At 39.8% G+C, this 14,630-nt stretch overlaps 1 protein-coding gene across 1 annotated transcript in view; it reads left to right on the forward strand.

The window, feature by feature from the left end:
* Positions 1-12,653: 12,653 nt before the first annotated feature.
* LOC118884635 (ADP-ribosylation factor 1-like) overlaps positions 12,654-14,630 on the forward strand; it is a 71,520-nt gene continuing 69,543 nt past the window's right edge. The window contains exons 1-3 of the mRNA XM_036832340.1: positions 12,654-12,671; positions 12,853-12,951; positions 13,576-13,706. Of these exons, the coding sequence (XP_036688235.1) occupies positions 12,654-12,671; positions 12,853-12,951; positions 13,576-13,706 (248 nt within the window). The remainder of the gene's footprint in view (positions 12,672-12,852; positions 12,952-13,575; positions 13,707-14,630) is intronic.

Here is a 14,630-nt window from a genome sequence, read left to right on the forward strand (position 1 = left end):
CGGGATGGTGCGATATTTCATCATGCTACTCAGAACGTTGCACAATTTAAAACTTATGAATTGTTTATTTCTGGAATTTTCCATTTAATGTTTTTGGACTGCGGTTGACCATGGGAGTAACTGAAATCACAGAAAGTGACACCTTGGATAAGGGGGGACAACTGCAGTGTTAGAAATCTTTCTTGCTTGCAGCTATGACAAAAGATCATCTAGTTTTGTATATGTCCTGCCCTGACCTGTAATTAGTAATTTTTTTCCAAGGTGCTTTAATTTTTAAATTAAAAAATAACATTACTTACATTTAGAGAGCAAAACCTGGGTGCTAGAGGTGTTTAGTACTACCGGCTTGATCTTTGTCTCAGATGTTTTTCAATGGACAGCTCTTAATTTGACAACAATCATTACCCAGTGTTTCATTGATGCCTTTATAGTAGTGGCATAATATGAGTTATATATTATTTTCATTGATGTCAGTGGTTTATGTCAATTTAGGGAAAAATTAATAAGAATTTACATAAATGTGATTGGTCAAGACCATTTTAGCCTAAGGAAAGATCATGAACAAAAGCACGGTCTGTAAAAGAAGAACCCCATGTGGATAGAGTTGTTTGTACAGGTAGGACAGTGGCTCAGCATAGAGCATCCTATCTTAAATTAAGGAATCAAAGACTTGTTAATACATCCCAAAGAATATGAAAGGAGTAAATAATATGATATGGTAGCGTTAGAATCAGACAAACTTAGGTTTGAGTCTTAGCTTTGCCACTTACTGGACAAGCTATAGCTTAACTTTATGGAAGTGATGGTGAACCACATGAAAACATTTGACTAAACAAAAGTTGACTGTGTTCCCAACTACATACCACAAACTTACATCTTTTTACCTGGACTTCATATGTGCCCACGGGCACAACACTACCACTTCAGCAAAGGAAATTAAAAGGGGGAAAAATCAGGGTGGAAAGAAACAGCAGTCATTTAATTATGAATAAAATATCTTACATTTGCAAATTGTACAACATTGGACCACGTGGACAAATTGCTAGAATTCTGTCAAATAAGGGCCCCTGAAAGCTCAGTCTTATTCGTTTCGCGGTAAATCAATTTTGAGCATGAGGAAAGTAGAAGAAAGCGGAATTCTGTCTGAGTCGGTTTTTGTGAGGGCAGCAAAAATCCTGGAGCATTCGAGGAAGGCTTTGAAAATTGGGTACTTCCTCTGGAGGCACAAGAAAGTTTCTACCAGGCTGCCTGGCCCTGTGTTGCCTCTCAATTTCGCAAAAATAAAGAAAAGAAATCCCATGAATTTTCTTACCTTAGAGCTAAACCTGTCAAGAGAAAATCTTTGTGAATGTTATTCTATATGCTGATGTATACAAAAAAAGGTTCACTTTAGATCTGACCTTGATTGAATTTTGTTAAGGATGGCTTATCTTTTCTCTTAACTCTTTTTGTAGTGACTGAGCTAAGATGTACCCATATTTGTGCTCAGTGCTTTGGGCTTCACAGACAAGATGACCCGAGAGATCATAAGAATTTGAGAGTAAGAAGAAGCCAAGACATCTTTAATACAATACCCTCATTTCACAGATGAGGATACTAAGGCCCCCAAGAAATTGACAATCTTATTTATTTAAGAGGACTAAAAAAAAACTTGAAATTATTAAATATCAATATACAAGAGTATAAGATCCAATACTCTATTTTATGTGGATTATATATGCTCTAGGAATCCAAAGAGAGGAGAGATCCACTGCGGTAGAAGTAAATGGAGAGAGCTAAGAGCCTTGACATTTGCTGAGTATGTAAAGTTTGCAAGAAGCTTTATCAGTGTGACCTTGAGTCTGATATTTGCTCAGGAGATTAAAGAATAGGAGGAAAGTGGTTCACAGAACTGGGGTGGTCCAAGAAAATGCTCAAAAGCAGAAATTGTGGCTTGTCTGGAACATGGTGGTAGGAGCACTGGGAAGCACATTTGGAGAGAAAAGAAACAAATGAGTGAGAATGAAAATGTCATGAATATGGACCTTGATATCCAGCAGAGGCTAGCAACCACTGGATTGACAAGTTAAATTTGTATTTTAGAAAGAATAACCCAGCAATTATAAAATCATGCTGCAGCCACTGATAGCCACCCTTGAAAAGCTTCCAGTTCTGCAATATGAGAGTTAGTTATTGACTGTCTTTTAGCCATGCTTGAAAATTGGAGGGATCTTTTAAAGATTTCTATGGTTTAGTATCTTTGAAATTACATGCCCTGTGACAGAGTAACTTGAATATATTTTAATTAACAATAACAGCGTGTAGATTCACTCTCAAGAATAATAGCCTAGCATGTATTGAGCGTCTTCTATGTGCCAGACACTGTGCTAAGGTTTCTACTTCCATTTTCACATTTTACAGAAGTGGGAAGTGAAGCTTAGGGAGGGTATTAGACTCATTTCGAGTCACACAGCTAGTATGCACTGCGGCCTGCATCTGAATTAACATCTCCCTAATCTCAAAGCCCAATGCTCTTAAACCTATGTAATAGTACTCCAATCCCCATTTTGTCTGAATTATTTGGGAAGGTCATGGTTACTAGTCTTCAGATGATTTGAGACAATCGCATTATTTAGTTTAGTCTCTAATTAGTGCCATTTACAATTTTTCTGATATTCTTCTGGAAAGTACATTACTATTTTAGAGGTCATCCATATTTCTTTAAAAATAATCATGGCCCAGTTCACATGTGTTAGAAATTAACATCACTACCTAGTGTTGTATTTGTGGCAGGACTTTATGATTTTCAGATTTAATAGGTTAGAATATAATGCTTCTGCCATTTGTCCATCTGCCGGCCCATCCATCCATCCATCCACCCAACATTTGTTGAATGCCTGATGTGAGTTAGGCACTGACTGGTACCTGCATTGTCACTTCTTTTGGCACTGTTGTTTTCACTAGCTAATAAAACAAAAAATCTTCAAATCTCTGTAATTTCCTGCTCACATCCCAGATCTGTGAATCTCCTCTTAAGCTGTGACTCTTTCTATCTCTTAAGATCTCCTTGGTGTCTTTTACTGGATCCCTTGCATTTAGTGGGCTAGGTAGTGAAGAGTGAGAGTGTAGAGGATTGAGCACCTGGTACTTAACATCTGAGCCCAGAAACGGCACACATCACTTTGGCCCACATTCCATCACATGGTCCCTAGCTGGGCCACCTCTTTCCACCAACTTTGCACTGTGAACGAGGAACATGGATCTCTGTTGGTCAGCCCATTATCTCTGTTCAATTGCTGTCAGTGCTAAAGAATGTCTATGGAAATGTTTCGTAAATTGTGAAGTGCTTTTCAATTTTTGACATTGTTATTTCACAAATATGAATGAATTACAATGGAAAACAAAGTAAATTTATTGAGACTGACTTGACACATGGTGAAAGAATATCTTTTGTACCATCTAATCCTTCTTCTTCTTCTTTTTTTTTTTTTTTTTGCTGAGCCGTGGGGCATGTGGGTTCTCATTTGCCCAACCAGGGATTGAACCCATGCCCCCTGCAGTGGAAGTGTGGAGTCTTAACCACTGGACTGCCAGGGAAGTCCCTAATCTTTCTTCAGTCTTGTTAGATTATCAGGATTGTCTGGGCTGCATGTCTATGGCCAAGTTCCACTGAAGGCCATCCTTGCAGAGATGGGGAGAGGGGACGTATATGACCCTTGTCACATTCCTCTTATTTATTCTATTTTGAAAGAAACCAAAGGGGCTGTGATATGTAATTTAAATGTCCATGTTTTAGAAGCTGCAATTTGTTTCTTTGGGAATCAGGGTTCTTGTACTTTCGCTCTTGTTTTTAGAGATGAAATGATGGTTTCTTCTAGCTTTAATATTCTCCGATTACATTAAGTATATAAAATGGGTATGTTTATCCCCAGAAGTTTTTTCTGCCTTAAGTAAAATAAGGTAAATTGGGAATATAGATTTTTTTTGGGTGGTAGCTTGGGCAGCATTCTGATGTTGTACCTTCTTCTAGATCAACTTCCTGCCTTGCCCTGCATTTTCAGTGGAAGTTGATTGGAGAAAATAATGATCTCCTTTTATCTCTTTTTTAAAAAAAAATTTATTTATTTATTTATTTATTTTTGGCTGCCTTGGGTCTTCGTTGCTGTGCGTGGGCTTTCTCCAGTTGTGGCGAGCAGGAGCCACTCTTCGTTGCGGTGCGCGGGCCTCCCACTGTGGTGGCCTCTCTTGTTGTGGAGCATGGGCTCTAGGTGCGCGGGCTTCAGTAGCTGTGGCAAGTGGGCTCAGTAGTTGTGGCACAAGGGCTTCGTTGCTCCACAACGAAGATGTGGGATCTCTCCAGACCAGGGCTCGAACCCATGTCCCCTGCATTGGCAATCAGATTCCTAGCCACTGAACCACCAGGGAAGCCCCCTTTTATCTCTTTAGGTTAGTGGCACGTCCATTTCAGGTGCCATTTCAGTTAATGGGTTTAATCATGTACTGGACACTAAGATTCCTTGACCTGTGGGCTCTGAAGTGATAAGGTGAGAAGCATTGATGGAGTGGATAATAAGATTGAAAATAGAGAAGAAAAAAATTAATTTGACTTCATGGTCTTGGAGAAAACAGTTGACTTTATTATTAAAATGATCAAATACCAAATGTTGGTTATCAAAGTACCATGAACAAAATCACCTAACAGATCTTGTCCTTATCCCCAGAGAACTTACATCTCAGAGATCATAAAAACAGACTAATTTAACTATTGTATTAATTGACATTTAAAATAATATGCTAATTGCATAAAATAATTTTAAATACAAAATTTAAATGATTATACTATAACTAGTAGACAGGAACGTTCACTGATCAGCTTTTGACACTCTAATTTAAATCTTAATATAAAAATTTTGTTTGGATGGTTCAGAAATGTAACCAGACCTTTCAATCATTTCTCCCTGTGTTAATATACTTATGCACATTTTAAGAACAAGTCACAAACACTGTATGTTTTGAGAATTATTATCCTTTTAGATTGTCAGCACCTGGTAACAGCATGTTGATTGGTCATTTGTCTCTCAAATACTAAAAAAAGAACTATATATATCTATCAGTTTTAATTGTATATAACAGTTTGTTGTAGCACACTGTTAATGTATGTTTTCCTCAAGCTCTAGGGGCTATCTTATACTTTCAGCCAATGTGAGCTAGCCCATATTTTTCTCTATTTTTATGTTCTAGAACCATGAGTGGTACAGTGCTCTTAGCTTATGAGTGCCCTACTACTCTATACAGATGATGTAGTTTTTCTAGCTGATGTTGTTAAGAGCTATTTACTACATAGTGACCTTCTTTCTGCAATTTATTTTGTGTCCTCATGGACACTTTCGACACACAAAGGCTGGCAAAGCTGTGTAGGTGATAGAAGCAAACTTGCCTCAAAGGGACAAAGGATGTTATCACACACACTTAGTAGAATGTAATGACCAGAAGTTAGGGACTAATGGAAATAAACATCACTGCAATGTAGAGGGATTAAGTCACAATTTGGACAGGCACCGGGAGGAATCTGTGGAAAGAGGCATGACTTGATTCCAGGGAACTTGGATTGGCTTTGCTAGGGGTCCACCCTAGGAATGCATGTCCACAGGACATAAGCACCATGGTGGGGCTAGCACTGGAGCTGGGGCTGAATTTGAAAGACGTGCTGAGCCTATGGGGGACCGCTCAGCATAGCCCAGAACCCATTCTGGCTTCTCTTCTTCAATCTTTATAAAGAAGGCAATGTGTCCCTCCAGGAGCCCTGTAATGAGTGTGTTTACAGACAAGAATTGAGTGACAACAGTCCCCCTCTCCCCAATAAGAAGAGCTGAGAGTGATGATTTTACAGTATTTCCTCTCATCAAAGTAACACAGGCTTGTCTCTCGCTTCCTGACACAGAAAATTGCATTTTGTCACCCATTTGTCAGTTCTTAGAGATTTGAAGATAATTAAAGAATATTATAGCAGGTGACAGCTGTTGCCAAATGCCGTGTTGCTAGTTCTTCTGCTTGTTGGATGCCCATGAATCTTGGATGATGATAGCTTGGTGCTCCAGGTTTAATTAGCTGGTTGTTCTGAATCTGTCTGGGCTCTCAGGTGTGGGGTTAGCAGGCTTGCAGCTTGTTGAATCTGAGCTGTGCTCATCACTGACTGGGGGACCTGGGTCTGACCAACTCATGAAAGGGCCACGTAGGGGTGTCCTGACCTTTATCAGACAAAGGCACCAAAGGGATAAGGTGCTTTCTAGGAAAGGCTACACAAGAGCATCAAATGCTGATTGGTTTCCCGGTGTTCTTGCATCAAAACATGCTTTTGATTTTGAAATTTATTTTCTGATTAAATCTCCTTAAGGCCATCTCTTTTATTATAAAGCACAGCAATCATAATCCCTTTGGATTTATTTCTAGGTTAATTTACCAAAAGTTCCCTGACATGCAAGAGAGAGCTAAATGGTCTCAACTCTGGCTTTCGGTAGTAGAGAAAATTTCCTTTCTTTTCCTGAAGGGTTTGAATGCTATTACACTACCTCAGAGAAACTACAAACCCTGCTGGAAGCTCCGTGCTTCCTTTCTCTTTCACTCTCTCTAGACAGGAATGAGTTTCTATGTGTTTCAACAATTTGTTTATTAAAAAAGTATATTTAAAAAATCCCACATGATTTTAAGTTTACATCCCCAAATTGTTATTTGTTTTTAAGCTCATCTCAAAACACAAAAGTAGTTTCAGGAAAATTTGAAACATCCTTAACTTATGCAAAAAGTTCTTTCCCAACAAAATACTCTGAATCATTAAAATGAACACAGTAGAAGTGCATCCGTTTCTAACTTAGAACAATAGTGAAGGGTTCTGCTTGTGGAATCTATGGATAGTCCCTCAGACCGGACACATTCTTTCACCCCTTTTCTTACACTACATTACGCTCTTTCCTTGAATCCTTTCTCCCTTTTGTACACAGATCAAACTCTGCTCATTTTTTAGCTCATGGCACAGAGGCCACCTCTTCTTTGAAGACTTTTCTGAATCTACTGAGCAGGTCTCAGCCCTCTTCCCTTGGTTCTACTTCCTGTTTTTTTTTTTTTTTTTAATTTTATTTATTTATTTATTTATTTATTTTTGGCTGTGTTGGGTCTTCGTTTCTGTGCGCAGGCTTTCTCTAGTTGCGGCAAGTGGGGGCCACTCTTCATCGCGGTGCGCGGGCCTCTCACTGTCGCGGCCTCTCTTGTTGCGGAGCACAGGCTCCAGATGCGCAGGCTCAGTAGTTGTGGCTCACGGGCCTGGTTGCTCCGCGGCATGTGGGATCTTCCCAGACCAGGGCTCGAACCCGTGTCCCCTGCATTGGCAGGCAGATTCTCAACCACTGCGCCACCAGGGAAGCCCTTCCTGTGTTCTTTGCATGCATGTACACTCAGAATAGAAGCCATCTGTGCACCTTAACCATGTACATTAACATGACTTTATTATCCCACTGTCTTTGACATAACTGTAATATTTCATGAGACTCTTTCCCTGGAGGATACAAGCTGTAAATAAGTTTACTTTTCATTCCAAGGACTCCCAGAGAGTTCCATCAACTCATTAATAGAAAGCATCCATGGACCGTTTACACCAGACTCTTTGAATCCCTGCCTCAAAAGTCTTGCATTGCTATGTCCTTAACTATCACTAATCCTAAACTCTTACGTCATGATTCCGGCCCAGTCGTAATCAAGCCTCCACATTGTAAGACCTGCTTTAAACCAGACTTCAAAATTTCAGTAAGTATACTGACTTTGTCCTTCCCTCTCCAGGACATTATTAAGACCCTGCTGACCTAGTGTCCTCCCTTACCATGGTAAGAAATTAACTGTGCTTTGTTTTGTCAGTAGATGCTTTGGTGATAGTTTTGGCAACCAGGTTTTGACAACATCATTGTCCAAGTTACTGTCTTCTACTTGATTGTGGCTCTCTTTTCCTGGTTTACCATGAGCTCTTTACCCCCTGCCCTGCCCCACCTATCATGGGGTCTTCTGTCAAACCCAGAGCATGAGAAAGAAATACACGTCTTTTGGAAAAATGGACTTAGTGAAATAGAGAGGAAGTTAATGTCCTGACATACAAAAAACATCTTGCTTGACCAGACTCAGACTTCTCTGGTGCTTTTCCAAGTCCTCCTCAGACTGAGTTTTATTGATCTCCATGTTCTGGCTTCAGTCCACCCATCTATCTGTATTTCCCACACATTTTCTACTCCAACAGAGCATTTCTTCTCATTGGTCCATGGTCTTATGCACCTGCAAATATTCATGTATTCTGTTCCCTGTGCCAGGAGTGCCTTTGTCTCTACCTGATGCTAAACCTTGTCCCAAATTTAAGGCTGAATTAGTTCTAAATTCTCAATGTACTCTTTTCTAACTTCTTCACTATACCGTATTCTCTCTTTTAACTTTTATAGTACTTGTTTAGGCAGCACCTCACTATTTTTTCACTGTTCTCCCATAACTGATGTTTATTCAGTTATTTTTGATAACTTCAATTCAGGCATGAGATCCTGTATTCATCCATTCACTTTTTATTCAACTAATGTTTATGGAAACCCACTATGGCAAGGTACTGTGACAGGTACTTGGGATGCAGCAACGATTAAGACAGAGTGACCTTATGCATTCTTTTTGGATCCCCAATTTCCTTATCACAGGACCAAGTAAGACATCAATGCATGGTTAATTCTTTCTGATAGTTGGAATCCCACCAGGCCTTCTTCATGTTCATCAGAGCATTCGTAGACCCATAGAGAGGCTGGATCAATATTTTGTACACAGTTTTATTGCATATTTTATCAACCTTGCTAACAAGAAACTTACTGTAGAGAAACCTAACATCAGTTCTCAGCGACTACTATAATTGCTGACGCATTTTGATTATCTGGAATAAGAAACAGCAACAAAAAAGATGAAATTAAATCAACCTAAGATATGTAAGCTGTTACAGGACTGTGAAAATTGGCTGCTGAGGGGTGCAGAGAGCACCAGGAATGGGCAGGGGGTAATTAGTAGGACAAACCCAAGGCTGTGTTGCCTTCAATGAAGTGGCCAAGTCTCCAGAATATTGTCCTTGAGGGAACGACTGAAGAGAAGAGTATTCTAGTGAAACTGAGGATAATCATCAGTTAGATCCACTAAACGTGTAAGCTGCCTTCACTGATCAAGCTGGCTTTAATCGTTGCTACAAAAAACTTGCATGTCCTCCAAGCCTCATTAGCTTAAATAATAAGATGCTTGCCCCAGTTGTTTTTTGGGAACTTGGAGTCAGCTGTGTCCAGTTTGAGCTTGAGATGGTTAAGACTTGTTGGGACCACCAACCCTCCAACTGGGCATTCGTGAGTGTCTGATTGGTGACCTTTTGACATCAGAGGGCCCAAAACTCCACCCTCAGAGCATGCTAACTCTGCTATTTTCTGAATACGTGTCCCATGAAGAAACACGTAGCTTAGTTGTGCCTGCACAGGATTACCTCATCTTCTTCTTATCTCCAATCACCTTTCCCCACATTCTCCACACCTCAGCTATATCCCATAAATATCCCGAGCTCCTCACCTTTGGGGAGGGTAGATTTGAGATTTGTTCTCCCATCTACTCACTTGGCTGCCTTGTGAGAAAACCTTTTCTCTGCTGCAAAACTCGGCATCTCAGCACTCAGCTTGCTGCGAGTAGGGCAAACAAACCTGGTTTGGTAACACCAGCCAGCTATGGCGTTCCACAGGGTGCCTTCTCGGGATTTCTAGGTGGTGGAAATAATTGTAGTAAGTGGATGGTGCAGATTTCCCATCAGTATGTCTTCTCTCAAACAGTGCCTGATGGTACACGTGTAAATTCTAGTCCCTGGGAGACGGGAGCAGGCAAGAGTGGGAGTGGGAGCTGGCTGGGTGCATTGTTGGAAATCTATCCATTTGAGAGCAAGAGGGAGGAAGACTCTAGACCCTCTTGGGACAGATTATCAATCAGGAAAAGAAGGCAGAGCTGTATTCCTTAGAAGAAATTGATTTGGAGGGAATGAAGGGAATGCTCAGTAATCACGCTGTGTCCAAGGCTTCCCTGTCCTGGGGAAGCAAGAGTACTGGCAACCTCACAGGCATGGTGCGCCTGCGTTTATTTCCACATATACAGCCAGGCTTGGCAGAAGTGGCTCTGTCTCTGAGTCGGGCAGGGGTAGAGCTGCGTGCCAAGGGTTCTTCATACCCGGGGCAGTGCTGAAGGAAGTTGACAGACCTGGGGTTAGCTGGCACTGACAATTGGAGCAACAGTTTAGTACCTTTCTATTTTTTTTCTCCTTTGACACTACTACAATAGCTTATGTTATTTTGTCTTTCTTTGTCTCACATAGAAGGTAGAGGAATTAATTAGCTGTGAAATGACTCAAAGCAAGAAACAAAGATCAAATATGAAGGAAAGCAAGGTGAATAAATACAAATACTTTGGATAGCCAATTCTTGAACATTGAAGGCAAAAAAGTCAAGGGAATTAGTTTGAAAATGAAGTGGCAAACTGATGAAAGATCAGGTAGTTTCACCAGAATTTGGATTAGTCTCCGTGTGTGTACTCCCCCTCCACCACAACTGAGAAACAGAGTATTTAATTTAAGGAAAAATAATACATAGTGGAGATCAATATACAGTCATTGAAGCAGAAATTATTGGAGGAAAACAGTGCAAATTGGAGTATTCAGAAGAAAATCAGTATTACAATTCTACTATCATTGTATATGAACCTATTAAAACATAATTGGCAACTTTCATCTACTAGAAATTGTTCCCTCTTACAAACAGATATTGGCATAAATTCAGACACGTTAACTATGTTCCAAGTAGTGTTAATGTATTTTTTCTCATATCCCCAATTACTACAGCATATTCATTTTGATTTAAAAACCCAGAGCACAGCTTAATTCTAACAAATAATTTAATTTTAGAAAACTATTTATTGAATCCTACTAAATTGTATTTTTTCCCATAGAGTACTGCCATATAAAGTTGAATTATCAAACTTAGCTTCCTATTATTTCTAGCCTTTTGCCTCTAGGACTTTTCTACTCTTTTATCTGAAAGAAACAATCCCACCTCAATTTTCTTATTGAACATATTTTACCTATAACTGATCAGAACACAGTCACCCTAGAAGCAGATTTATTTAGAGGACAGATACTAATCCAGTTACTGAGAAATTAAACTGTTGAATCAGTTTTTTGTTTGGCTGCACCGCGCGGCTTGTGGGATCTTAGTTGCCCGACTAGGGCCCTCGGCAATAAGAGTGTGGAGTTCTAACCACGGACCACCGGGGAACTCCCTGATGAATCAGTTTTTAATCCTGATAAACTCTTTAACACATGTCGGCAGTGTCTGTATTTTTTTTTTCTTGAGGTCATTTATATTGTCAATATCTTCACTATCTGTTTTCTCTTAGTGGAGATAGACTCTGATGAGGTGAAATATAAGGTGTTCCTGGAGAGACTACGCTCTAGTTACAAAGCAGAAGAATGGTCACCGCAAGCCCTTCCTTCTATTTCTGGCAGATGGCTGTGAGATCTCATAAACAGTAAGAACTACTTGTGACTTGATTTCTCCAGCTCTTAAAAGGGGTATAACATGTATCAAGATCCATCTTGTGCTGATAGAAACCTGCAGACAATATGCAAGAGTTAATTGACAATTTCTGTAGAAATTTTTCCCAAGTTTTGATGAAGATATTCTATTTCAAAATTTTATCCTTTTCTCAGATAATAAAACTGTGATCTTAAAGTGGGCTTCAATACGAAGCTTATTTTTATAAGATAAACTCCCGCATAGCCTACATTTAATATAACTTTAAAAATAAAACTTTGTTCAAGTGAATAATTTTCTGTGGAAATCATGAAAAAGAGGCTTTTCAAAATGACTACTAAAATAATTATTACCTTTTGAGCTAATATAATCATAGTGCTACTATGGTATAAAATGAAAAAAATTGTGGCAAAAGCAATAATCATTTGTGCTTCCAATAATCGATCTAACAAAAATTTTACTGATGGAACAAAATGGTTTAGAAGGTATCTGCTTTAATATCAATCTCGTTATTATTGCCATTATTATAACAATAGAGCATGCATTAAATAATAAATATGGCACATGATAGGTGGAGGAGACATACTCTGGATGATGCAAAATGACTCTTCCAACACCCTTGGGTCATAATCACAGGCAGGCATAGTCTAGCTTTTAGCTATCAGTGGATAACATGGGCTCCCTTTTGAATTGGTTAATGGCATGGTATTTGGAGAGTGAAAGAAGAGCATGCATGACTACTTGGTTAGTTTTAGAATGGATTCATCCACTTGGAAGGGGAATGGATTAGGTGACTTGAAGAAAAAATCCCTTCCGATGTTGATATTCTATCATTCTAGCCTTTTTGGAAGTAATCATAGATTTGATCCCGGTACCTCAGGACTTTATATGCTATAGTAGACACGGAGATATGTACACATAAGATTGTTCACCCAGCGAACCTAATACATTTTCTTCAATGCCTTTGTGGTTATGCTGCTGCTTTTAAAAATACCAGCAAGTAAAAAGCTAGACTTAGTCTATCTTGGTCTGTTGCCACAGTCCATGTGTACTGCGAACATGGCTGCTGTTGTTACTGTCAGTGTCAGCTGGTGTGGAAAGGCCTAGAAGCTCTGCCTTGGAGGTGAGAGACAGGAAAGGCGAAGCCAGGACATTGGCCGTGGCACAAGTAATAGTCATAAACTCCTTGATCACTCTCTCCTAGTTTTGATTAAACTGAGTGTTGATAGATTGATTAAGGTTCCTTCTAAACTTTCAGGACATCTGCTGCCACCAAATGTTAGTGTCTCAGAGGCATTATGCAGTAATAGAAAATGGAAAACTGAAACTCTTCTTATTTCATATCCGTGAAGAGCAAGTAAATTTTATCTTTAACTTTTGTGCCTCCTACCTCTAAAACATCATTAAGTGCTATCTTGAAAAGGGCTTTTATTTATTTCCCACCATTATTAGAATACAGTGTAGAATCATTTACCAATAGGCCAAGGTCATTAATTTAAAAAAGTTCTACGCCTCCTTATTTCTTAAAATTGCTAACTGCCAGCACTATAGACTGGGAGAATGGAAAGAGAGAGGATTTTAAAGGAAGGTGGATGTTGTTCAGACTCCATGTCTACTAAATGTGGGACCTTGATAGAGTTAGTCTTTCTGACTCTTGTTTCCTCACCTATAAAATAAGGATACTACAATGTAATTTATAGTGTTGTTATACTTGACATACAGGCAGTAGTAAATAAATGGTATGGAATGTGGGATTTGTTGTAGGGATTTGACCTTAAACAATTGAGGGATTGCATTGAAGAGCTTATATACAGTTATTGCTTCTGTGTTGGATGCTGCAGCTTGAAGTCAGCAGGACTGGCAATGGGGAAGAAAGATAGACAAGAAGTAGGGGAGAGTAAGCACAAACTGGAAACTAGAGGGATGGCCTGGAGCCCTCAGAGATGAAATGGAACCCACATGGGTCTCTCACTGCTTCCAGGCCTCCCACTTCAATGAGATGGATGACTTGCTGGGGCAGCTGGCGCCCTTCATCACAGAGCTAAAGAGGCGCCTAGTACAGGAGTGGGAGGAGCTGGAGGAGCCGTGGCCTGGTTGTTGCTTCATTCCAAGGTGAGCCGGCAGATTAGTGACAATATGTGAGCTGCAGTCATGCCTGGTGCCCTACAGTAGCCTTCTGAGTATGAAACGAATGTGGTGGCTGTTTCCTTCCACCTTCAAATCTCACGTAAAATGTCTCTTGTGGCCCACATGAGTCTAGAACTATATAGGGAAGGGCATTCTGGCAGACACAGTTCCAGCGAGCCGAGTTGACACAAAACAAAGCCACCATAGTATCTATTGTTATTAAGAATTCTTCCCAGAAGTTCTCTTAATCACTCAGCTTATTCTAATACCTTGTATGCATTACCATTCCAATTTCTCATAGTACTCAGAACGCCCATAGTGCAATCTCTGCCCTTCAATTTATCTCTATATCAGTGGTTCTCAACCAAGGTGATTTCGCCCTGAGGGGACATTGGCAATGTCTGGGGACAATTTGGGGCTGTCATGACAGGGGGAGAGTGCTACTGGCATCTAGTGGGTAGAGACCAGGGTTGCTAAATGTCCAATAATGCACAGAGAGGCCATCCCACAGCAAAGAATTATCCAGGTCAAAATGTCAATAGTGATGAGATTGAGAAAGCCTGGTGTGCAGTTACCTTTGCATCTGTCCCTAATATTTCTCAGGAAGAAATTACTCCTTTTCTAAAGTCAGTTCCTTCACCTTTGCTTTTCTTATTCTCATCGACTCTTCAAGAACCCCATTCAGTCTCTTCTCTGTTTTTAACCTCACAGACTTAACAGATTTAACAGATTAAAACAATCACATTTGCTTTTCCCCTTAGCTCTTGGAAATTACCATGCATTTACTACCTCCTTCTTTAATTAGCAAACTCTCTAACTGAATGATCCATGTTGGTTACTCATTTCCTCCGTACCTCTAGCCACCTGGTACCTCTCAGCAAAACTCTTTTAAGTTAGTAATGAGCTTAT

This window comes from Balaenoptera musculus, chromosome 19 (assembly GCF_009873245.2).
Source record: "Balaenoptera musculus isolate JJ_BM4_2016_0621 chromosome 19, mBalMus1.pri.v3, whole genome shotgun sequence".
In the NCBI taxonomy this organism is placed as follows: Eukaryota; Metazoa; Chordata; class Mammalia; order Artiodactyla; family Balaenopteridae; genus Balaenoptera; species Balaenoptera musculus.